Source organism: Triticum aestivum, chromosome 5A (assembly GCF_018294505.1).
Source record: "Triticum aestivum cultivar Chinese Spring chromosome 5A, IWGSC CS RefSeq v2.1, whole genome shotgun sequence".
Lineage (NCBI taxonomy): Eukaryota > Viridiplantae > Streptophyta > Magnoliopsida > Poales > Poaceae > Triticum > Triticum aestivum.
In genome coordinates, this window is record NC_057806.1 from 697,466,987 (window position 1) to 697,493,590 (window position 26,604).

Here is a 26,604-nt window from a genome sequence, read left to right on the forward strand (position 1 = left end):
CGGAAGCCTGGCGAGGGTGTCGGCCACGACCTGACTAACCACGCAAGACTCTAATCCAGGTTTATCGCCTATTTGGGTTCCATCCGCAAGGAGATCCGGCCGGGGTGTCGCTCACGGCCCCAAACGATGTGAGCAGGGTTCCCAAGCCCACCATCCGTGTGCCACTTGGTACACCGTGCCACCTGTGCCTAGTCTGTTCCGAGCCCACCCTGCCGGGTGCCACTCGGTAGAAAAATAGAACTACCTACAACACCAGAACTATTTGCAGCTCCTGGACAGAGATCAAGTTGGCTAATAAGTCGAGAGGGGTCGAGTTACCGGAACCCAACGTGTGGTAGTAGCTAGTCCTTGGACATCATACACAGAACTCAGTTCTTAGGGACGGTACCAGTGAGACAACCCACCCCATGTACTCCTACATGGCCTCTCACCGCTACCTTTACCAAATCGTGTTCACACGCTTAACTCTCAACATCAGAACATAGCACTATACTCTAATTCATTCCCAATGAATCAGACCTGACATACTCTAAGCAATAGCAGGCATGGCATGGCAAGAACACAACATGGCTCAAGCAACTCCTACACATGCTAGTGGGTCTTAACTATTTACTGTGGCAATGACAGGTCATGCAGAGGAATGGGTTCAACTACCGCAGCATAAAGTAGCAGTTGAATCGTTGTTGTCCTAATGCAATAAATGAGAACAGGAGCGAGAGAGTAGGATTGTATCGGAATGAACAAGGGGGGTTGCTTGCCTGGTAGATCAACAGGGGGGCACTGCTCTTCAGACAGGTACTCTCGAACACTCTCCGGAGCAGGACCTATCGAGAAGGAACAGTGTCGGAAATCAAAACACAAGCATATGCAACATTATGATGCATGAACATGGTAATGATGTTATGATTGCAATAATGCATCTAGCAACCATTTAAATGAAGTCCATATGGACCAAGGGTTCATATGCACTCCATATTTAGCATTTAAAATGCCATTATCATGTTTTCACTTATACAGTGGTATAAGTTGGTTGAACATGCATGAAAGTGGTACAGATGGATAGATTGATTTTTTCTGATAATTTTTCATATATAAATTATTTCAATCTGAGCTATGGTTGAATTTCTATGAATTTTTGAAGTTTTGAATATATTCTGGAATTTCCTGATTAATTTAAACCAGGAAATGAAATATTGCGTCAGCATTGCGTCATGCCTGCATCAGCAGGTCAACGGAGCTGACCAGGTCAAACCTGACGTGTGGGGTCCACATGTCAGTGACTTAGTTAGTTAACAGAGGAGTTATTCCTAATCTAATTTAGATTAGTGGCTCTGGGCCCACTGTGAGTGTCAGGGGGTTAGCAAAAATGGTGATTAGCCTTAAGCTAATCACCTGGCAGGTCGGGCCCGCACGTCAGGCCAGCGAGGTCGTCACCGGCGACCTCTGGACGCGGCGGCGTCCACGCTGCAGGGCAGGGGGTGGCGGCTGGGAGCACCGGGGCGTAGCCCGTGCTCTCGCGCATCCAGTGGGGTAGGTAGGAGGAGGAGGGGTGGTCGGAGCTCGCCGGAGCGAGGCTCGCGACGGAGTCGAGCTACGGGGCATGGCAGGGGCTGCGGAGGGCCTCTACGGCCTCCTGGCGTCACCAGGAGCAAGGTGACGCGCGCGGGAGCGGCTGGCTCGGCCTCTGGCCACGGCGGCGCCATGGCCGGCGGCACGGAGCACGGGTTCGGGCGAGTACGTGGCGTCGTTGGGTGCCTCCAGCGGCGAGCGGGGAAGTAGGAGGTGGCCGGCTGTGCTCGCGCGCGACGAGCACGCGCTCGGTGTCCTTCTGGCGCGGTGGAGACGACGACTGGCAGCACTAGTCAACTGGGTCGGCCTGTTGGGCCACTGGGCTGCCAGGCTGCAGGTAAGGTCCAGGTAGGCTTTTTCCTTTATTTGTTTTCTTTTCTATTTTTCTGACATTTGTTTTGATTTGATAAAAATACTAAATCATTTTATTTAATTCTGACAATTTTTTCAGGGGCCTTAGGGATTATTCCAAAACCCCTCACCAAAATTCAGAATTATTGGACAATATTTCATATATATAAAAATATTTATCCAACACAAATAATTACTGGATTAACTCCAAAAGTCCAAAATAAAAATTTATGAGTTCCTAAAAATATTGGTTTGATTTTTATCTCTGTCCAATATTTTTAGAGAGCAACATGAGCATTTTCTTGGACCCTTTTGGAGCAATTTTTACTTGGGTCATTTTCAGAAATGATTCTAAGGGTTTCACAAATCCCCATTTCAAATTTAAATGGAATTTAAACATGATGCAAACATGAAGGCTAGCCTAGGTCATACCAGAACTATGGATGTGACAACTCGCCCCCACTCGGAAGGATCTCGTCCCGAGATTCAGGAGTTGGCGGAAAGAAAGTGGGGTACTCAAGTCGAAGACGATCTTCTCGCTCCCAAGTAGCTTCTCTCTCGGAATGATGAGACCATTGAACCTTGAGAAACTTGATGTTATGACGTCGAGTGACACGCTCTGCTTGATCCAGAATGCGGACGGGGTACTCTCGATAAGTGAGGTTATCTTGGAGATCAAGTGTTTCGTGGTCCACTCCGCGGATGGGATCCGAGAAGCAATGCCTGAGTTGAGAGACGTGGAAAACATCATGAACTCGAGAAATATGTGGGGGTAGTTCCAACTGGTAGGCAACCTCTCCTCGTTTAGCGAGAATGAGAAAGGGACAAATTTAACGAGGAGCCAACTTGCCCTTGATACCGAATCGATGGTTACCCTTCAAAGGGGTAACCCGAAGGTAAGCTTTGTCGCCAACTTCATAAGCCACTTCCTTATGACTACGGTCATACTGGCTCTTTTGACGAGATTGGGCTATTTTCAAATTCTCACGAATGATGCGAACTTGCTCTTATGCCTGCTGGATCATATCCGGTCCAAAGAATTGTCTTTCACCGGTTTCTGACCAGTTCAAAGGTGTTCGACATCTTCGTCCATGCAGAACCTCAAAAGGAGCTTTCTTGAGGCTGGATTGGTAGCTATTGTTATAAGCAAACTCGGTGAAGGGAAGACACTTCTCCCAACCCATACCGAATGAGATAACACAAGCTCTAAGCATGTCCTCGAGAATTTGGTTGACCCTTTCCACCTGACCACTTGATTAAGGGTGGAAAGCGGTACCGAAGGAAAGATGGGTGCCCATGGCAGTTTGGAAACTCTCCCAGAAATGAGAAGTGAAAAGACTACCACGGTCTGAATTGATCTCTAGTGGAACACCATGAAGTGACACTATTCAAGAAATATATAAGTCAGCGAGCTGACTAGCAGTGATACTCTCTCGAACAGGTAGGAAGTGAGCCACTTTGGAAAGACGATCAATGACTACGAAGATAGCATTATTCCCTTTCTTGGTCCTGGGAAAACCGGTGATGAAGTCCATACCAACTTTATCCCATTTCCATTCAGGAATAGCTAAAGGCTGAAGGGTGCCAGCAGGTCTCTGATGCTCTGCCTTCACGCGACGACAAACGTCACAGTTAGCAATAAACTAAGCGATTTCTCTCTTCATCCTAGTCCACCAGAACCTCTGGCGTAGGTCCTGATACATCTTAGTACTACCGGGATGAATCGTGAGAGGAGATTCATGCGCCTCCTTAAGGATTAATTTCCAAAGATGCTGCTTCTTGGGGACCACCAGGCGATTCCCGAAGAAAACAACACCCCGATCATCTATAGAGAAACTACCAGCAATGCCCTTGGCAATGTTTCTCTTGATCTGGGTAATCCCCGTATCATGCTTCTGGGCTTCTATGAAATGATCCACAAGAGTAGGTTTCGCCACCAAGGTAGAAAGGAACCCGTGAGGAGCAATGTGAAGGTTAAGCTTACATAATTCCTCATGGAGAAGTGGTTGGCCCTGCTGCAACATGAGATTGTTGCAATAGGACTTACGACTTAGCGCATCAGCCATGACATTCCCCTTGCCTGGGGTGTAGGTAATCCCTAAGTCGTAATCTGAGATCAACTCCAACCAATGTCTTTGCCTAAGGTTCAAATCTTGTTGGGTGAAGATATACTTGAGACTCTGGTGGTCGGTGTAAATCTCGCAACGTTTACCAAGAAGGTAATGTCGCCATGTCTTAAGTGCATAGACTACGGCTGCAAGCTCTAGATCATGTGTAGGATAATTCTCCTCATGTGGATGCAACTGTCGAGATGCATAGGCAATCACATGGCGATCTTGCATAAGAATGCAACCTAGTCCCCGTCGTGAGGCGTCGCACTAGATAACAAAGTCCTTAGTGAAATCCGGTGGCACAATTATGGGAGCAGAAGTCAGGCGTCTTTTCAGTTCCTGAAAACTGTGCTCACACTGTGGGGACCACTCAAACTTTTTATCTTTCTTGAGAAGTTCCGTGAGAGGTTTGACCACTTTGGAGAAGTTCCCAATGAAGCAGCGACAATAACTGGCTAGGCCAAGGAAACTCCTAACTTGCTTAACTGTTTCAGGCGGAGTCCAATCAAGAATGACCTGAACTCTCTCGGGATTGACGGCAATGCCCTTACCAGATATCACGTGGCCTAGGAAGGTCACTTATGGCAACCAAAATTCGCACTTGGAGAACTTGGCATAAAGGCAGTGCTCTCTAAGTTTTTCTAGCACAAGTCTAAGATGTTCGGCATGCTCTTCCTCATTCTTCGAGTAAATAAGGATATCATCGAGGTAAACCACGACGAACTTATCTAAGTACTCCATGAATATCGAGTTCATCAAGCGGGAGAATGTAGCTGGAGCATTGGTTAGACCGAAGGACATGACGGTGTACTCATACTAGCCATAATGAGTGACAAAAGCCGTCTTAGGAATGTCCCCATTTCTGATCTTGATTTGGTGGTAGCCTAACCTCAAATCCATCTTTGAAAAGACTGAGGATCCAGCGAGCTGATCATACAAATCGTTGATCCTGGGGAGCGGATACTTGTTCTTTATCGTGACCAAATTAACGGGACGATAATCTACAACCATCCGGTCCGTACCATCCTTCTTCTTGACGAAGAGGACGGGGCAAGCCCAGGGAGAAGAACTAGGACGGGTGAAACCCTTTTGCAAGGATTCATCGAGTTGTTTCTTAAGCTCAGCTAGTTCTAAGGGTGCCATCTTGTAAGGTCTCCTAGAGATTGGAGCGGTTCCTGGAATAAGGTCTATGACAAATTCTACATCTCTGTCAGGTGGAATGCCTGGCAGTTCCTCTGGAAAGACATCCGGAAAGTCACGGACTACCGGGATATCTTCAAGGTCTGGAAGAGGGTTGGCATTAAGAGAATAGAGCTGACGCTTTGCAACTCTGGTGGAGACAGCGACTATCTTGCCAGATGGATGTGTGAGCTGAACAGACCTGGTATAACAATCAATCTTGGCATAATGAGCTTTCATCCAGTCCATACCCAAGATGATGTTAATATCTGTAGACTTGAGGGCTATAAGTGATGCAAGGAATACAAGTCTGTTGACAAGGATTTCATTACCATGGCTTACACTAGAAGTTTGCCATTTGGATCCTGGAGTTTGAATTACTAGTGGAGAGGGCATATCACAAAATGAGATGTTGTGCAAGTTAGCATAGCTTTCAGAAATGAAGGAGTGAGATGCTCCGGTATCAAATAAAACCGATGCTAGATGGCAATTGACAAGGAGTGTACCAAGAACGACATCCGGATCATCATGAGCGTCTTTAGATGAGACATGATGCACACATCCACGTTCAGCGGGAGCTGACTTGACACTAATCATCTTGCATGATGGCTTACCACGGCCAACAGACTTCTCAGGCTGGGGTGGAGCATAGTTGGTTTGAGAGCAGTCACGTGCATAGTGTCCTGGCTCTCCGCATGTGAAACAAGTCCCTGAAGTAGGACGTGGACCCGCTTTGACAAGCGGTCTACCAATAGGCCTGGGTGGAGCATACTGCTGAACTGGGTGAGGTGCCACACAAGATGGCCTTGGTGTATAACCGGGTGGAAGAGCGGAGTTCGGAACCCAAATCCGGCGCTTCTGCAAAGTAGAACCAGAAGAAGAACCCAAATCACGGGTGTGCTTACGAGACTCCTCGTATGTGAGTTGAGCTGTCTCTGCATTAATGGCCTTGTTCACAAGAGCCTGGAAGGTATTGCAATGATGCAAGTGGAGATCACGATGCAACTTGGGATTGAGACCCTTCCGGAACCTAGCCTGCTTCTTGGCGTCTGTGGACACTTCTTCTGTAGCATAGCGGGCAAGGTTCTCAAATTCTCTACTATAAGCATCAACAGCCATCGTACTCTGGGTGAAACTACAAAACTCTTCTCTCTTGCGGTCGATGAGAGCCAGAGGGATGTGATGCTCGCGAAAAGCCTCAGTGAAATCTCTCCAGGTGGTTTTCTGGCCAGCTGGAAGCATACCCTCATAGTTCTGCCACCAAATACTAGCAGGACCTTCCAGATGATAAGCAGCATAGGGACCTTGTTACTTTCAGCTACGTTCACTGAATGCAGCTTGTGTGTGATACTACGGAGTCAGTCATCTGCATCGAGTGGTTCAATGGAATGATGGAAGGTAGGTGGTTTCAGACCAATGAAATCATAGATGGACGCTGACTCTTTGTGCTGATGGGAGGTGTTCTTCTCAATACGTGCTAACAAGCGGTTAGACTCTCGCTTGTTCTTCTCCATCTCTAACATGAACTCTGCCAACGAAGGCTGGTCGGGTGGATCCTCATCCCTACCATCTCCGTGGTTCCGGCTATAAGCAACAGAACTTCGGTTAACTGACGACATCCTGAAGAACCAACCAAGGAAACAAGGATGGATTCGGCATCATATAAGGATGTAGATTATAGTACGAGAAAAATACTATCTCTTGAACTCCTAGGAAAATTCCGGCAGCATAACGGCTGTAAAATGCTCGAAATGAGACATCCTGCAAATGATGGGGTAGCACCAAACTCAACATCATTACTCAAGGTTCTGAGATATTACTAAACAGGCTACACCGGAGGTACTCAAACTGGGATATGACTCAGATCAACCAAACCTTAGAGACTACAGAGTAGCAACACGTGATCCTGATAGACGGAAGAGAAAGCCTAGTTCCTTAACCCCGTAGGAAAGATAGGATGGCTCAGATCAAAAGGCATGAGGCATAAGGAGTAAAAAGAGCCTTATGTTCCCTTCCACAATCAATTCCCCTATATAGCTAAAGAATTTCTAGACTCAACTTCGACCAGGTTGGCTTGGTAATCCTACAGGCAGTTAGGCTCTGATACCAAAGCTGTCGGGACCCCGATTCTAAGTCACACCGATCTAGCATGTAACACCTCATATCACTTTGCGGCCTCACGTACGGTATCCCCACGGGTGTCGCCTTACCATGGCCCGGGACCGTTTGCGCCTTTTGGCTCACGTATATCATAGTGTCGCTAGCATCCATATGACAGAGAACCCGGGCCGACATGGCTAGTCGTGAACTCAAAGCGGCATAGACCTATGGAGACAGGCATACATGAATCACATCGAGCATGTCGGTCAACAGCGTATGAATCCGGGCTGTAGCACTGGGCTAACAGGACTCCGGAAGTCACCGTGTGACATTTCCCCGAAGGGACAGACATAGGTACGAAGTGGAACACATGCCGGCCAGTCAAGTGTTCTGAGCAGTAGTGCTGGGCAAGCAGGACTCCGGTGAACCGGGCTGTAGCGGACTACTATGGCTCAAGGAAGCACTAGACTACATTTCCCCATAAGAGAGGCTGCCAAGGATAAACAACTAGATTGTCGGATCCCACACATAGAAATACACGTCACACGTACGCATAACATGCAAGTATGTGCTGTACAACATGGCATCACAACATAACGCAACTCATATAGATAAAGGCTCAGAAGAGCCACATTGCATAAATACAAACAGGGGTCACATGACCCATCATTCGGAGCATACAAGCAATGAAAGCATTACATGTCTGAGTACAGACAAATACAAAAGAAAAAGGCCGAGAAGCCTGACTATCTACAAGTCCCTCCAAGGTACAAGATCGTAGCTGAGGTAACAAGCTACTCGTCTAAGTCCAAGCGGTACTACTAGTGAGACAGATGTCTCACCGGCAAAATATAAATAAAGCAAACGTGAGTACAAAGATACTCAGCAAGACTTACATCAGATCCTATCATACATGCATTTGTATCAAGAAGGTAATGTGGGGTTTAGTTGCAGCAAGCCAGCTGTGACTCAGTGGCTATCCTGTTCTACGACAACGAGAAACTTATTTGAGATGAGGCATCGCATACGAGTCCACTAATCACCACATCAATACACTAGTATGGATTCATCCTCGTCTCCTTACGAGAAGGTCATCCATAGCACTCACACTTTTCTTGAGCATTTTAGAGTATCCACTTTAAGTTGTCTATGTACCACGTAAGCATCCAAGAAGTCCATAACCGAGGACACGACTATTCGAATAGATCATGTTAACCCTGCAGGGGTGTACTTCTTCACACACGCTCTCACCACTTATCACCATGTACACGTCATGTATCTCGGCAACCTTCAAGAGGAAGCCTGGCGAGGGTGTCGGCCACGACCTGACTAACCACGCAAGACTCTAATCCAGGTTTATCGCCTATTTGGGTTCCATCCGCAAGGAGATCCGGGCGGGGTGTCGCTCACGGCCCCAAACGATGTGAGCAGGGTTCCCAAGCCCACCATCCGGGTGCCACTTGGTACACCGTGCCACCTATGCCTAGTCTGTTCCGAGCCCACCCTGCCGGGTGCCAGTCGGTAGAAAAATAGCACTACCTACAACACCAGAAACTATTTGCAACTCCTGGACAGAGATCAAGTTGGCTAATAAGTCGAGAGGGGTCGAGTTACCGGAACCCAACGTGTGATAGTAGCTAGTCCTTGGACAACATACACAGAACTCAGTTCTTAGGGACGGTACCAGTGAGATAACCCACCATGTACTCCTACATGGCCTCTCACCGCTACCTTTACCAAATCGTGTTCACATGCTTAACTCTCAACATCAGAACATAGCACTGTACTCTAATTCATTCCCAATGAATCAGACCTGACATACTCTAAGCAATAGCATGCATGGCATGGCAAGAACACAACATGGCTCAAGCAACTCCTACACATGCTAGTGGGTTTTAACTATTTACTGTGGCAATGACAGGTCATGCAGAGGAATGGGTTCAACTACCGGAACATAAAATAGCAGTTGAATCATTGTTGTCCTAATGCAATAAATGAGAACAGGAGCGAGAGAGTAGGATTGTATCAGAATGAACAAGGGGGGTTGCTTGCCTGGTAGATCAACAGGGGGGGCACTGCTCCTCAGACAGGTACTCTCGAACACTCTCCGGAGCAGGACCTATCGAGAAGGAACGGTGTCGGAAATCAAAACACAAGCATATGCAACATTATGATGCATGAACATGGTAATGACGTTATGATTGCAATAATGCATCTAGTAACCATTTAAATGAAGTCCATATGGACCAAGGGTTCATATGCACTCCATATTTAGCATTTAAAATGCCATTATCATGTTTTCACTTATACAGTGGTATAAGTTGGTTGAACATGCATGAAAGTGGTATAGATGGATAGATTAAATTTTTCTGATAATTTTTCATATATAAATTATTTCAATCTGAGCTACGGTTGAATTTCTATGAATTTTTGAAGTTTTGAATATATTCTGGAATTTCCTGATTAATTTAAACCAGAAAATGAAGTATTGCGTCATGCCTGCATCAGCAAGTCAACGGAGCTGACCAGGTCAAACCTGACATGTGGGGTCCACACGTCAGTGACTTAGTTAGTTAACAGAGGAGGTATTCCTAATGTAATTTAGATTAGTGTCTCTGGGGCCCACTGTCAGTGTCAGGGGGTTAGCAAAAATGGTGATTAGCCTTAAGAATGGTGATTAGCCTTAAGCTAATCACCTGGCAGGTCGGGCCCGCACGTCAGGCCGGCGAGGTCGTCGCCGGCGACCTCTGGACGCGGTGGCGTCCACGCTGTAGGGCACGGGGGCGGCGGCTGGGAGCACCCGGGCGTAGCTCGTGCTCTCGCGCATTCAGTGGGGTAGGTAGGAGGAGGAGGGGTGGCCGGAGCTCGCCGAAGCGAGGCTCGCGATGGAGTCGAGCTACGGGGCACGGCAGGGGCTGCGGAGGGCCTCTACGGCCTCCTGGTGTCACCAGGAGCAAGGTGACGCGCGCGGGAGCGGCTGGCTCGGCCTCTGGCCACGGCGGCGCCATGGCCGGTGGCACAGAGCACGGGTTCGGGCGAGTGCGTGGCGTCGTTGGGTGCCTCCAGCGGCGAGCGGGGAAGCAGGAGGTGGCCGGCGTGTGCTCGCGCACGGTGAGCACGCGCTCGGCGTCCTTCTGGCGCGGTGGAGACGACGACTGGCAGCGCCAGTCAACTGGGCCGGCCTGTTGGGCCACTGGGCTGCCAGGCTGCAGGTAAGGTCCAGGTAGGCTTTTTCCTTTATTTGTTTTCTTTTCTATTTTTCTGACATTTGTTTTGATTTGATAAAAATACCAAATCATTTTATTTAATTCTGACAATTTTTTCAGGGGCCTTAGGGATTATTCCAAAACCCCTCACCAAAATTCAGAATTATTGGACAATATTTCATAGATATAAAAATATTTATCCAACGCAAATAATTACTGGATTAACTTCAAAAGTCCAAAATAAAAATTTATGAGTTCCTAAAAATATTGGTTTGATTTTTATCTCTGTCCAATATTTTCAGAGAGCAACATGAGCATTTTCTTGGACCCTTTTGGAGCAATTTTTACTTGGGTCATTTTCAGAAATGATCCCGAGGGTTTCACAAATCCCCATTTCAAATTTAAATGGAATTTAAACATGATGCAAACATGAAGGCTAGCCTAGGTCATACCAGAACTAGGGATGTGACATGAGATATACCTAATTACCTAATCACTTGAGATGTAGGTGTGCAGCATACCATTTGGAACAAAAACGAATGCAGACTTCGAGCTCGTAGCACATCTTAGGGGTGACGATGCTGTCAAAATGGATGGATTGAAGGACTGGAGGACCCCGGGCGTTGCTACAGGAGCGGAACCCTAAACAGGGGCTGGTCGCCCAAGTGAGTCACCGCGGCCTCTTCGCGTGGGATGTGGTAGTGGTTTCCTACAGCGGATCCACCACGCCGGGGCCATCCGGCGACTAATCGCGCGGGACATGGCGTAGCCGTCGTGATGCTTCCTCGCTGGCCGCTGACCGGTCCACTGATGCCACAGAAGCGCTGCCACGACCATCACCTGCACCGACACCAAGACCCGGCGCAGACATGCTGCCGACGAGGACTTGCCGTCGAGCCGCACACTGCGGCCAAGCAATACTCGCCGTCGAGACTCTGAACTCGAAATTCTTAGAATAGATCGGGAGATATGGGTGCTGCTAGCTCCTAATCCCCACGATGGGCTAACCGCACGCCGAGGTAATCTTATAACAAGGTAAAACTAGACCATAGAGGCGCACTTTGCTGCGCCCGTCCATCTTAAGGAAAGAATGATAGAAATATTCAAGAAATTAGGAGTTGTAACATATAACCAAATCCGTATGGTTGACATTGGCAGCCTTTCGGCAATGCCAAAGAAACAAACTTGCAATTCCGCAAAGATGAACAAACCTAAAGTACTCAGTGAGAACCTCGCATGTTTAGATAGTAAAGGATGTATTCACATACATGAGACAGTATACCACCATCGAAATGATTTTTGTGAAGAATCAAGTTATGAAATCTATATATCCACGTGCTAAAATATAAAAAATAGCTAAATCGCACATAAAAAGATCATAGAAATACTCTGCTCTAGGAAATATTGTAATTTTCTTCACGAAGTCGACATACCTGGTACACTAAGCAAAAAATTAACTTACACTGCTGCATGGTAATTTGCAACACGTTTGTCGGACCAGAATATGCGCATTTAGACCAATCCGGAGCCTTGCTATATGTAGCTTCCAGAACTTCCTATTCATAAATAAATAAATAGATAATAATAATAATAATAATAATAATAATAATAATAACAGTTTATAAACAATGATGCTAACCTAATTCTTGTGTGGAATAATTATGAGACATTAGCTAGCGAAGATTAGGAAAATCAAGTACCACACAAAAAAACTGACAAGCGGCCTTGTAGATAACATAATAGCAAAACAATCCTCTTTCTTTAACAGACATTTCTGAACTTGATAGAAATAATCAGCTAGATCAGTTGTCATCTTATGTGAGTTCTCAAAAATCTTTAGTTTACTTGCTCTTTTTTGGTTATTATCAGGGAGGCATAAGGCATTTCCCTCTTTGCATTGTTTGCCTCTTCCTAAAACACTGCATGAATAAAGATTTGGCCCAATGCCTTAGAAGATAAATCAATTCTGGTGCCCCAAAACGCCCAAGAGATTAGAATTAAGAGCTCCAGGAAGGAGGAAACCTTGAGTTCACTCTAAAATGCATGATCACATCCTGAATTTTCCCCTGGCCTACGTTCGAATTAATGTGGGAAAACATAACAAACTGAAATTGAAATAGCGAGATGCTTTATTAGATGCCTGCAGAGAACTGCAATCAACACAGAAAGCAGGCATCATAGATAAGGTCACCTGATTACTTACAACATGACTAAATTGGGAGATGCTGTTGAACACAATGTTGCCAACGAACATGCATCGTACTTGAGTCTTAACAAAGCAGAACAGCCCTATCAATCCCATCCACCCCTCGCTCGTATCATCTTGCTAACTCTAGCGCACATGCGAAGGTGTGAAAGCATCCCGCCGCCGTCTGACCGTGCGCCCCTGCGTCGCTGGCCACAGGACCGCTTTCTCGCTAGGGTTCGGGTGGAGAGGGAGAGGCAGGGAAGAAGTGGGGGCCTGACTGAATTAGTGAGGGGACGGGGTGAGCATGCCATAGGAGTTTCGTCCACCAAAGTTGGGGACGCGCGTAGAACTTCCCCTTCCCGGCGCAGGCGAGGCCGTCTCAGAGACGGCGCTGGACAGCCGAAAGTTTGCTGCAGGAGCAGCAGCGATGCTTCTGCGTGGGCTGCTTAGCAAAGAAGAGTGGGCCGTTGTCCCAAGAATAGAAGAACGGGCTGTTCATACTTGGCCCGATAAACCAGAGGCCGCCTCGGTAGATTTCCGGAGCAGCGGCCCGTTTACGAAAGCCTGAGCTGATCCTGGACGTCCAAAGACGCGATCGTACGGTGTAGAGCGTCAAATTGCTGTGGTTGCTCGTAGCTAGCTCCATTATACTGTTTCGCAATTACGACGGTGCCAATAAATGTTTACAGCGGTGGCTCCATCAATTGACCGACAGGAAGCATGGGAAGAACATCAAATAGGTAATGTCATTTACTTGGATTATCCACTGGAAATTGGTATTGCGACTGTCTTTATGATACCATATTTCTGCTCTTTGTTGTATATTTAACAATTGATTGACTTGTTTCAGGAAAGTCTAAACTGGAATTCGGATCGAAAGACAGAAATCGGTCTTCTAATGAATACCAGTAACTTCTTTGTTCTTCTTATGAATGGTTCATCAGCAAAGTTTACTTCTCTGCTGTCTTGTAATGATTACCAGTAGTTTTCATTATTATTTCTATGAATTGTTCATCAGCAAAGTTCACTCTGCTGTTTCTAAGAGTCCATTTTTCTAGTTAGAGTTGTGACAAGCCATGTAATTAATCAGCAGTCAACTGCATGTCACTTGCTGAGGATTGTCTAGCCAGAAATTTGTTTCGTATAAAAAGATCCCTGTAAGGTGGATGTATTTCTTTAGGGAGCTTTGGTAGTTAGTTCAAACTTGAACTAAATACTGAAGCTCACACAAAAGTACCCCTCGTTCAAACATGCTGTAATACTGAAACTTAATAAGGTATAATAACTGGATTGTTCTGATTGCATACACTAATGAATTCTCTATAGCCTTTGATTGCACCTTTGTTGGAAAGTTGAATTTTGTATAACCTTGACCACACCGTTGTTGAACAGTTGTTTTGTACTCATATTACTTTTTCAACTTCATAGGTTTGTATTTGATGATCAAATTGATTTTGTTAAATCATCGGTCATAGAAGGAACACAGGTAATCGATTAAATACTTTATTTACTCTCCTAATTTAAATGCTTTAAGATACTCTTTTACTGAACTTTCTCATTTTATAGTTTGAAGATGATTCAGACCAAGAGACCATCGATGCAAAAGATATTCTAAAAAGGGAGCTCCAGGTGTGTGAGTAGATTATCAACCTATTTGTTGCAAACACATGTACCTGCTCATGCTCTTCATAATAGTTGAATCACAATTATAGTCCCTAACAGTTACTTTTGCCTTTGAACTGACTTCCTTTTTGAACTAGGATGAGCGGAAAACCCTTCCAATCTACAAATTCAGAGATGAACTGCTCAAGGCTGTTGATGAATATCAGGTTTGTGATGTTAGTGTTCACTGTGGAACACTTATGTGCTAGGATTCAGCAAACACTAGTCATGTTTTGCTCAGTGCCCTTCCACAATTCCCCAAATTTGAACTTATATTTACTAAAAGAAATACCCGCTTCTCTTTATAACTTATGTGCTAGGACATGATCTAATTATGTCCATTTGTTGTTGTGTTGATTTTGTGGGCATTTGGTGCTTGTAGGTTATTGTCATAGTGGGAGAAACCGGCTCTGGTAAAACGACGCAAATACCTCAATATCTTCATGAAGCTGGATATACAGCAAGAGGAAAGGTATGACATGCAGCATTTATCTTTCTACTATTAGTATTGCTATTGCTATTGCTATTGCTATTACTATTACTGTCTGTTAATGCATATACATGGCTTATAGGAATAGTTGGTTTTTTTGGTCTAATGCGTCATGAAAAAATCTGCAATTTCTTTTTTTGTTACACATTAATGGTTTTGCTCTATGAAGTGTGATTATGTTTGGCCTTAATGATGTAGTTACAATGAATTTATGAGTTCTATCAAAATTCATGGTAATTTTTTAAATTTGCAGGTTGTTTGTACACAACCTCGTCGAGTGGCAGCCATGAGCGTTGCAGCTAGGGTGTCTCAAGAGATGGGTGTTAAATTGGGACACGAGGTTAGTTCTTTTCATAACAATAACTTTATAATAATATCAAATTCTGGAATGTGCTTATGTGATCTTCCATAACATTATATGAAATTGTATGATTATAACCATGTTTAGTGCGACCCTACAGGTTGGTTACTCCATAAGGTTTGAGGATTGTACCTCAGAGAAAACAATGATTAAATACATGACTGATGGAATGCTTTTGAGGGAGTTTCTTGGAGAACCAGATTTGGCTGGCTATAGGTAATTGTTGGCAAATCATTTTCCTTGAATGAGTTGTAGTATACTATTGAACGCACTGAGAAATTGGATCTTTTGCCCCCCCTAGAGGCTGCCGGGTGGGGCCGGGGCCACTTGCCATTGAGACAATGATGGGGCACATTATCAAACCCCATGTAAAGTGGGGCAAAAGATCCAATCCCCCTGAACGCACCGCTTATATCTGTTTATTTTTGGTTCAGTGTTGTCATGGTTGATGAGGCTCATGAGCGCACGCTGTCTACTGATATCTTGTTTGGTTTGGTTAAGGTCAGATGGCTTGTATCATTTTGGTATGCTCTTCACCAGACTTGTAGACACCCACTCAATTCCTCATATACGTAATACTCTTCCTGCAGGACATTGCTAGGTTTCGTCCAGACCTGAAGTTGCTCATTTCAAGTGCAACCCTTGACGCAGAAAAAATTAGCGACTACTTTGATTCAGCTCCTATTTTCAAGATTCCTGGGAGGCGATACCCTGTTGAAGTACATTATACAAAAGCTCCAGAAGCAGATTACATTGATGCTGCCATTGTCACTATTTTACAGATACATGTGACACAGCCCCCTGGTGATATCCTAGTGTTCCTTACAGGACAAGAAGAAATTGAAACTGTTGATGAGATCCTGAAACACAAAACAAGGGGTTTAGGCACAAAGATTCCAGAGCTAAATATATGCCCTATTTATGCAAATCTGCCTACTGAACTTCAAGCAAAGATCTTTGAGACAACCCCTGAGGGTTCTCGGAAAGTGGTCCTGGCCACTAATATAGCAGAGACTTCATTAACCATTGATGGTATAAAATATGTTATTGACCCAGGTTTTTGCAAGATCAAGTCATATAACCCTCGTACAGGGATGGAATCCCTGCTTATCAATCCCATCTCAAAGGCATCAGCAAACCAGAGGGCAGGAAGATCTGGACGGACAGGACCAGGAAAATGTTTTCGTCTGTACACAAGTTATAACTACATGCATGATCTTGAGGACAATACTGTTCCAGAGATACAAAGAACCAACCTTGCAAATGTTGTTCTTACACTTAAGAGTCTTGGTATTCATGACTTGGTTAATTTTGATTTTATGGACCCACCTCCTTCAGAGGCCTTGTTGAAGGCCCTGGAACAACTTTTTGCTCTTAGTGCACTCAACAGTCGTGGAGAGTTGACCAAGACTGGAAGGCGAATGGCAGAGTTTCCACTAGATCCTATGCTGTCAAAGATGATAGTAGCTTCAGAGAAATATAAGTGTTCTGATGAGGTCATGTCCATTGCGTCAATGCTGTCGATCGGCAATTCTATATTCTACCGTCCGAAGGACAAACAGGTTCATGCAGATAATGCAAGGTTGAACTTCCACACTGGGAACGTTGGGGACCACATAGCATTACTCAATGTATTATTTTTTGTCCCTGTAATTTATCAGAATTCATAATGTTTATTAGATTTGAACTGTAAAGGGCTAATTTCTTCAAGATCATTTCAGGTCTATAACTCATGGAGAGAAACAGACTTCTCGACTCAATGGTGTTATGAAAATTATATCCAGGTATGTTATTGGTCTATAATTTGTAACATGCATCCTGATGATCCAGCGTAAGATATTATATTCTCTTATTTTAAAGATATATTGCGTTCCTCTAGATTTTGTCAGGTTTTGTAACTTCCTATGTTACTGATTGTGTGCGTAGCACTTGCTCTGGCCAATAGCTTTTTTAGTATCTATTGTAGGGCTGAATGAGAATGCCTGTGCCAATCTAATTTATGGCCTCAAGTATTGACGATGAATCTCATGCGTAGAGGAAATGCAAGAAATTGCATTGGAATTGCAGAGACAATATTACATGTTGTATAGAACATTGATGTGCATGAGCATCATGACGCTTTTAATGGACTGTTGAAGATACTAACATATGCTATTTCATCCAGTCGGTGCTGTAGCTTCTAGCATAGGGGGCACATAGCATAAAGGGTTAATGAACATGACATTTTTAATTAATACTCTATTTTTGTACATGCCCGGTGCTATGTTTTTAAGGCGGTAAGGCGAGGCGAGGCGCTGGGGGGGCGCCTCACTGCCTAAGCGCTGAGGCATAAGGCGAGGCGACGCCTTAGAGACTTGTAAGCAACAGAATTAAGTAGAATTTGGTAGGCATTAAGCAACTAGGCATACAGCCATACACACCTTGCAACTGATTGTTGTAGAGCCCCCATCCTCTTTGCACTTGCTTTTCTCCCCAACAGAATTCTGCATCAACATGAAGTCATGAACAAATATGTTAGAATAATGTATCACTTACCAGTGCACATTCCACAAAAAATAGAAATAAAAGTGAGGCAGCGAACAAAAGTGGAAAGAAAGATAGCAAGTATGAGTGCAACTGCAATCTGCAATGCATGGCATATTACATAACCATTAACCAATTCAAATGACACAAGTCCAGTAGTCCACATAAGACAAACAGAATAATAGATAATTCCAGCATAGCAAAAGGGATAAAGGTGGCCAGCTCAGCTCTCTCATGTCTCTCCACTCTCAAAGTCTCAATCAAAAGTCATCATCATCAAACTCATTGGCATTGGTGTTGTCTTCACCATCTTGGTCAACATTAGTTGGCTCTTGATCGTCATTGCTCACATCATCATCATCCTCAACGTAGTCTGAATCCTCCCCCTCCGCATTGGGCATACTGTTGCTCTTGCTTGTTGTTGCTGTACTGCAGAGGAGGAGGAGCTGCTGGACAGGAGGATGAGGAGGAGCTGCTGGACAGGAGGAAGAGGAGGAGGAGCTGCTGGACAGGAGGAAGAGGAGGAGCTGCTGGAGAGGAGGAACCGTTGGAGAGGAGGGGGAGGAGCTGCTGGAGAGGAGGAGGAACCAGATCTGCTGGAGAGGAGCCACTGAAGAGAAGGAGGGGGAGGAGTGTGTGGATTGGGGGCTGTTTCTCTCTCTCTCTTTCTCCCCTCTTACCTGTTGGCGCCAACATGATTCCAGTTTCCCGCCAAAACTCTGTTTCCCGCCTAAAACAGCTCCCCTGCCTGCCTGGCAAGCTAAGGCGTCCAAAATGGACTAAGGCAACGCCTCGGACGCCTAGGCAGACGCCTCGGACGCCTTATAGCTTAAGGCGGACGCCTTAGACACCCACCTAAGGCGAGGTGGACGCCTTGCCCTCGCAGGGCGCCCTGACGCCTAAGCGTCGCCTAGGCGACGCCTTAGGGACGCCTTGAAAACAGAGGCCCGGTGCATCTTTTTATTTACACTATAGAAATAGAGACGTTAAAATTTCATGTTGGGTTTTGAATCAGGGTCGTTAGAAAATAACCAACCAACGCCGACCATTATTAGCCTACTTATGTACTCCTCTGTTCACTATCATAAGATGTTCTAATTTTTTCTGAATCGGATGTACATAGATGCATTTTAGTGTGTTTGTTAACTCCTTTCAGTCTGTATGTGGTCCATATTGAAATATCCAAAACATCTTATAATAGTGAACAGAGGGACTATTATATATGCAGTTACTGTAATCTGTGATCACTGTTTCTGCAAAGTTTATGTGATAAAACTGTCGGTGCATAAATCAGGTCCGCAGCATGAAGAGAGCAAGAGACATTCGAGATCAACTGGAGGGACTTATGGAGAGAGTTGAGATTGAGGTCTGTTCAAATGCCAGTGACTTGGATGCTATTAAAAAGGCTATAACATCCGGTACGTATACTGATGATTCAGTTGCTTTATTTGTGCAAGTTGCCTGAGATGGATAAATCTGATAAGTGGGTACTTGTGGGTTGCAGGTTTCTTCCACCATTCTGCACGGTTGCAGAAGAATGGTTCATATAGAACTGTCAAGAACCCTCAGACGGTCTTTATCCACCCTAGTTCAGGATTAGCACAGGCATGTTGAGTTGTCGTATTTATTTTTACATCCTGGACATTCCATCATCCATAGTAGTAGTCTTGTCCAAGTTCTTTTTCTGACATTTTTTATATTTGCCTTGTATATGCAGCTACTTCCTCGTTGGGTAATATACCACGAACTAGTTCTCACGACAAAAGAGTACATGCGCCAGGTTTGCACAGTTTCTCCAGAATTAAGCAAGCTGCAAAAGAAAGGATTGATTGTCGTCTGAAATGCTATGGCCAATGCGTGCATGCAGGTGACGGAACTGAAGCCCGAATGGCTGGTGGAAATTGCTCCGCACTACTACCAACTAAAAGATGTGGACGACGGTAAGCGTGGAACTTGATGTTATTTCTTGGTTGAAGCGAAGAGCTGTAGCTTACGAAACATTTCCCCTTTTATTTGTCCGCACAGCTGGTTCAAAGAAGCTGCCCAAGGGCCAAGGACGAGCTGCATTGTAGACTGCCTGGACTCATGAAGCCAGCGTTTGGACAGATTAGATGTTGCGTAAACAGTTTAGTTTCGAATATCGGATCGGGATCCCTTTTCTACCTTCTCTTAGATTACATTATATCACTCACCAGGTCCTGTCAACATGACCCACCGTTCTTGTACAAGTTTGTGGGTGTGGGTAGAGCTGTAGACAGTTTGGCACAACCCAGCGTTGATGCCGGGACCCTCAGTCCTTCGTCATGCTGGTTATCAAACAAACATACATTGGCTACCACTATTCTACAATCCAACTAAGTTTTCAATTAAAATAGTTTAAATTTGAGTTTAACTCGCACATAGAGTCTAGTTGTGCCTTTTTTTTTGAACACAGAAGTTTTCATTCATTTAACAACAACGTACATATACAATCTTGCATTGCATGATGCATGAAACTGCAGCTATATCTGCATTTAGGCATGTACCTATGCCTGAATTTAAACACCTGTAGCTAAAAGATGCATTCTGAATCTTCACTGCCAACTTGGCTTGATGATGAGCTCTAAAATTATAACTTTTATTGATATGATATATCCTGGAAGCATCAAGGGCTGTGGAGCTGCTATTTTATCAAGTTGTGGGCTGATGGACCAATGTCTAGGAGCAAGCATGATGTTTTTTGATGGAGTCAATTACTCCACCGGTGTCACAACTTGGCGCGAAAAGTTAGTTTAGTGCTAAAACTTCTGGCATACATTGAACTGGTGCCACAACTTGGCTTTGACGTGCATATACGGTGCAAACCACATTTCTATAAATAGAGTGCTGATTAGGCACGCCAACATGGCATGGGGCCGCTGTCAGTGACTGGACGGCAAAGTGGACGTCTGGCAGTTATTTTGCAAAAGAAAAAATCTTGAATTTTTTTTGTCACAAAAAATACTATGCCACGGCCGCAAGGGTCCACGTGTCAGCTTCCCACAAATAAATGAAAAGCAGCAGCACAAGGCTAACCATCTGACCCTCAGGTTCACCTGAGATAATCTTATGATCGCTTCTTAAATAAATTATATTTAAAATATAAATAATTACATGTATATTGATTTAATATGTAAAATTTGGTATAAAAACAAAAATATGGGTTATAAGACCAAAAAATCATAGTTTATGTATGTTTTACACTATGTTTTTACATTCTTAATTTTACGTAACATAAAATATTTTTTACGATGAGTATATATATTTTCTTACATTCTTTTTTAGTATGAAATAAGATAAAATTTACGAAACGTAAAAATACGGTGCATTGATGTCAAAATAGAGGGAGTGAAGAATAACTATTCCTCACCCAGAATGACGAATAACGTGACGCTGATCGCGCTATTACCTAGGGTGAAGAATAACACCCTAGCCGGCCAGTGCACCTGCCTGAAACCAGTCCGCACACTTCCGTCCGTGGAGTAGCCTGACCGATGTACAACGTGGGAATGACGGGCACTAAGGCATGCACGAACCCACGCTGCATGTCCCGTAACTTTATGGCCGAGAGACTTGGTAATTAAATTACCACCATGTACTACAGGGGCTCTACTGCATGTCTTTCTTAATACTTGTGGGAACATTAATCAACTTTTTCTATGATGCGTTGAACAATTTTCTGAACGGGCTTTACTGGATATGTCTCTTTATAATTGATCATTATTTTGAAAAGAAAAGAACTTCCAGTTAATTCCCAGGCCTGTGAGAAATTTAAATCCAACGCAATCGAGAAACACATTTTACTAATTCAGTTGAGAGCAGTAGGAATTTGGCAGCCGACGCAAGAAATTTGCGTAAACACGATTATGAGGAACGCATGGTCCACCAATTGAATGTAATGCCAGCGTAGGAATTAAGTTGTGGAATGATAGGCAGATGTATTACATTACAAGGCATGTTTTGAACTATTTTGTCACATTATTTCCATTAAACGATCCCGGAGGCCATCTGGTCAGCCTCCGTGGTGGCTGACTCACTCTGATCTCAAGATTCTACCTTACAGAGGATCAAGGACAAGTAAATAGTTGAGTTAGGATGAACGGTGGCCATATGCTCCTTTGTTTCTTCATACCCAAATGCATTTTAGGGGGATAGTCAATAAGGCCTTTCACCATGATAAGTACCGTACAAACATTCATCTCACAATTGCAGGGACAACCATAGCCTTCACCCTCCTCTGTTTATCAGAAGAGATAAATTCCTTCCTAAAACATTAATTATTGGAGGCAATATCTCAGAATAATCTCATACATAATCAAGATGGACATGTGATGTTTTATAAAAATGGATTATATTAACCCAGAGTTCTTTATTTTCAAAGAAAGTGGGGTACTCAAGTCGAAGACGATCTTCTCGCTCCCAAGTAGCTTCTCTCTCGGAATGATGAGACCATTGAACCTTGAGAAACTTGATGTTATGACGTCGAGTGACACGCTCTGCTTGATCCAGAATGCGGACGGGGTACTCTCGATAAGTGAGGTTATCTTGGAGATCAAGCGTTTCGTGGTCCACTCCGCGGATGGGATCCGAGAAGCAATGCCTGAGTTGAGAGACGTGGAAAACATCATGAACTCGAGAAAGATGTGGGGGTAGTTCCAACTGGTAGGCAACCTCTCCTCGTTTAGTGAGAATGAGAAAGGGACCAATGTAACGAGGAGCCAACTTGCCCTTGATACCGAATCGATGGTTACCCTTCAAAGGGGTAACCCGAAGGTAAGCTTTATCGCCAACTTCATAAGCCACTTCCTTATGACTACGGTCATACTGGCTCTTTTGACGAGATTGGTCTGTTTTCAAATTCTCACGAATGATGCGAACTTGCTCTTCTGCCTCCTGGATCATATCCGGTCCAAAGAATTGTCTTTCACCGAAGCCCTCGCCGCAGAAAATGCCCGTTGTCCACCAGTCATTGTCGCCTGATTTGATCGGGACTCCTTCATCAACCACGTCTCCATCCAGCTCGCTGCACCACACAGCTTCATGCATGGCATTGTGGCACCATGCTATGTGCACAGGTATACACCAATGCACAAATGTGGATGGCTGCTTGCACGTCCTGCGTTGGCCTGCTGGCTCACCAATCCGCGTACGCCAACACCGTCCACGAGTCAGAGACGCGTACGCGACGCACCAGCCAAGCAGCATATCTACAGCGGATTCTCCTGGCTTCCTGCATGGTGGCACGCCATGTGCAGCAGGAGTACGCTCTGGCCGATGCGCGTTCGTGACGCCGTGTGCAACAGAATGATCGCTGTCATCTACACGCCCTGACTTCACGAGCGAGCGAATTGATCGTCCGAGATCACGGGAGTTCACACGCACGCCGGCGCGCCAGCTTGTCCGCCACCAGCCGCACCACGCCCACCACCGTCGCCTTGGAGAGGCTGTACTAGAGCTCCGCGATCCCGCCCAGCATGCCCGTGGTGCTGCCTCGTCGCGCTGCTACTATGCGCCAGATGGAGATGGCGGACACACTCTTGAGCTTCTCCTCGTCGCCGCCCCTGCACTGGGTTCCACATGCTCCCAGGCAGTGGAGAAGAGGAAGTCGAGGACGAGCACGAGGTAGCGCCACCGCGCGCGTAGCTTGCCTGCATCCTCTGTGGCCTCGTGGGACACATTGCATGTGTTCGATGAAATACCTCAATAAACCAACATGAGAAGGAAGAAGATAGGAGAGAGAAATACTGCCACAAGGACGAAGACCGGTCAAAACTATGCTGATACCGGGTTTGCGCAGACAATGGACTGAACTTGTCCGGTTTCAAGAGTTTGGGGTGCAAGTTGTCCGGTTTTAGAGTTGAGGTACTAAATCTAGACTTCGCGAGGAATTGAGGGACGAAAAGTATACCTGTGCACTGTAGTACTGGGCTAGCAGGACTCCGGTGAACCGGGCTGTAGCGGACTACTATGGCTCAAGGAAGCACTAGACTACATTTCCCCATAAGAGAGGCTGCCAAGGATAAACAACTAGATTGTCGGATCCCACACATAGCAATACACGTCACACGTACGCATAACATGCAAGTATGTGCTGTACAACATGGCATCACAACATAACGCAACTCATATAGATAAAGGCTCAGAAGAACCACATTGCATAAATACAAACAGGGGTCACCTGACCCATCATTCAGAGCATACAAGCAACGGAAGCATTACATGTCTGAGTACAGACAACTACAAAAGAAAAAGGCCGAGAAGCCTGACTATCTACAAGTCCCTCCAAGGTACAAGATCGTAACTGAGGTAACAAGCTACTCGTCGAAGTCCAAGCGGTACTACTAGTGAGACAGATGTCTCACCTGCAAAACATAAATAAAGCAAACGTGAGTACAAAGGTACTCAGCAAGACTTACATCAGATCCTATCATATATGCATTTGTATCAAGAAGGTAATGTGGGGTTTAGTTGCAGCAAGCCAGCTTTGACTCAGTGGCTATCCTGTTCTACGACAACGAGAAACTTCTTTGAGATGAGGCAGCGCACACGAGTCCACTAATCACCACATCAATACACTACTATGGATTCATCCTCGTCTCCTTACGAGAAGGCCATCCATAGCACTCACACTTGTCTTGAGCATTTTAGAGTATCCACTTTAAGTTGTCTATGTACCACGTAAGCATCCAAGAAGTCCATAACCGAGGACACGGCTATTCGAATAGATCATGTTAACCCTGCAGGGGTGTACTTCTTCACACACGCTCTCACCACTTATCACCATGTACAGGTCATGTATCTCGGCAACCTTCAAGCGGAAGCCTGGCGAGGGTGTCGGCCACGACCTGACTAACCACGCAAGACTCTAATCCAGGTTTATCGCCTATTTGGGTTCCATCCGCAAGGAGATCCGGCCGGGGTGTCGCTCACGGCCCCAAACGATGTGAGCAGGGTTCCCAAGCCCACCATCCGTGTGCCACTTGGTACACCGTGCCACCTGTGCCTAGTCTGTTCCGAGCCCACCCTGCCGGGTGCCACTCGGTAGAAAAATAGAACTACCTACAACACCAGAACTATTTGCAACTCCTGGACAGAGATCAAGTTGGCTAATAAGTCGAGAGGGGTCGAGTTACCGGAACCCAACGTGTGGTAGTAGCTAGTCCTTGGACATCATACACAGAACTCAGTTCTTAGGGACGGTACCAGTGAGACAACCCACCCCATGTACTCCTACATGGCCTCTCACCGCTACCTTTACCAAATCGTGTTCACACGCTTAACTCTCAACATCAGAACATAGCACTACACTCTAATTCATTCCCAATGAATCAGACCTGACATACTCTAAGCAATAGCAGGCATGGCATGGCAAGAACACAACATGGCTCAAGCAACTCCTACACATGCTAGTGGGTCTTAACTATTTACTGTGGCAATGACAGGTCATGCAGAGGAATGGGTTCAACTACCGCAGCATAAAGTAGCAGTTGAATCGTTGTTGTCCTAATGCAATAAATGAGAACAGGAGCGAGAGAGTAGGATTGTATCGGAATGAACAAGGGGGGTTGCTTGCCTGGTAGATCAACATGGGGGCACTGCTCTTCAGACAGGTACTCTCGAACACTCTCCGGAGCAGGACCTATCGAGAAGGAACAGTGTCGGAAATCAAAACACAAGCATATGCAACATTATGATGCATGAACATGGTAATGATGTTATGATTGCAATAATGCATCTAGCAACCATTTAAATGAAGTCCATATGGACCAAGGGTTCATATGCACTCCATATTTAGCATTTAAAATGCCATTATCATGTTTTCACTTATACAGTGGTATAAGTTGGTTGAACATGCATGAAAGTGGTACAGATGGATAGATTGATTTTTTCTGATAATTTTTCATATATAAATTATTTCAATCTGAGCTATGGTTGAATTTCTATGAATTTTTGAAGTTTTGAATATATTCTGGAATTTCCTGATTAATTTAAACCAGGAAATGAAATATTGCGTCAGCATTGTGTCATGCCTGCGTCAGCAGGTCAACGGAGCTGACCAGGTCAAACCTGACGTGTGGGGTCCACACGTCAGTGACTTAGTTAGTTAACAGAGGAGTTATTCCTAATCTAATTTAGATTAGTGGCTCTGGGCCCACTGTGAGTGTCAGGGGGTTAGCAAAAATGGTGATTAGCCTTAAGCTAATCACCTGGCAGGTCGGGCCCGCACGTCAGGCCAGCGAGGTCGTCACCGGCGACCTCTGGACGTGGCGGCGTCCACGCTGCAGGGCAGGGGGTGGCGGCTGGGAGCACCGGGGCGTAGTCCGTGCTCTCGCGCATCCAGTGGGGTAGGTAGGAGGAGGAGGGGTGATCGGAGCTCGCCGGAGCGAGGCTCGCGACGGAGTCGAGCTACGGGGCACGGCAGGGGCTGCGGAGGGCCTCTACGGCCTCCTGGCGTCACCAGGAGCAAGGTGACGCGCACGGGAGCGGCTGGCTCGGCCTCTGGCCACGGCGGCGCCATGGCCGGCGGCACGGAGCACGGGTTCGGGCGAGTGCGTGGCGTCGTTGGGTGCCTGCAGCGGCGAGCGGGGAAGTAGGAGGTGGCCGGCTGTGCTCGCGCGCGACGAGCACGCGCTCGGTGTCCTTCTGGCGCGGTGGAGACGACGACTGGCAGCACCAGTCAACTGGGTCGGCCTGTTGGGCCACTGGGCTGCCAGGCTGCAGGTAAGGTCCAGGTAGGCTTTTTCCTTTATTTGTTTTCTTTTCTATTTTTCTAACATTTGTTTTGATTTGATAAAAATACTAAATCATTTTATTTAATTCTGACAATTTTTTCAGGGGCCTTAGGG

General features: G+C 45.6%; 1 protein-coding gene across 1 annotated transcript in view; it reads left to right on the forward strand.

The window, feature by feature from the left end:
• Positions 1-14,276: 14,276 nt before the first annotated feature.
• Positions 14,277-26,604, forward strand: part of LOC123106094 (pre-mRNA-splicing factor ATP-dependent RNA helicase DEAH1) — a gene marked incomplete in the record, with an annotated part of 32,351 nt that continues 20,023 nt past the window's right edge. Inside the window, 12 exon segments of the mRNA XM_044528303.1 lie at positions 14,277-14,333; positions 14,465-14,533; positions 14,749-14,838; positions 15,110-15,196; positions 15,318-15,433; positions 15,652-15,718; positions 15,808-16,848; positions 16,939-17,001; positions 19,035-19,158; positions 19,245-19,345; positions 19,458-19,520; positions 19,608-19,680. Coding sequence (XP_044384238.1) covers positions 15,143-15,196; positions 15,318-15,433; positions 15,652-15,718; positions 15,808-16,848; positions 16,939-17,001; positions 19,035-19,158; positions 19,245-19,345; positions 19,458-19,520; positions 19,608-19,680 — 1,702 coding nt within the window.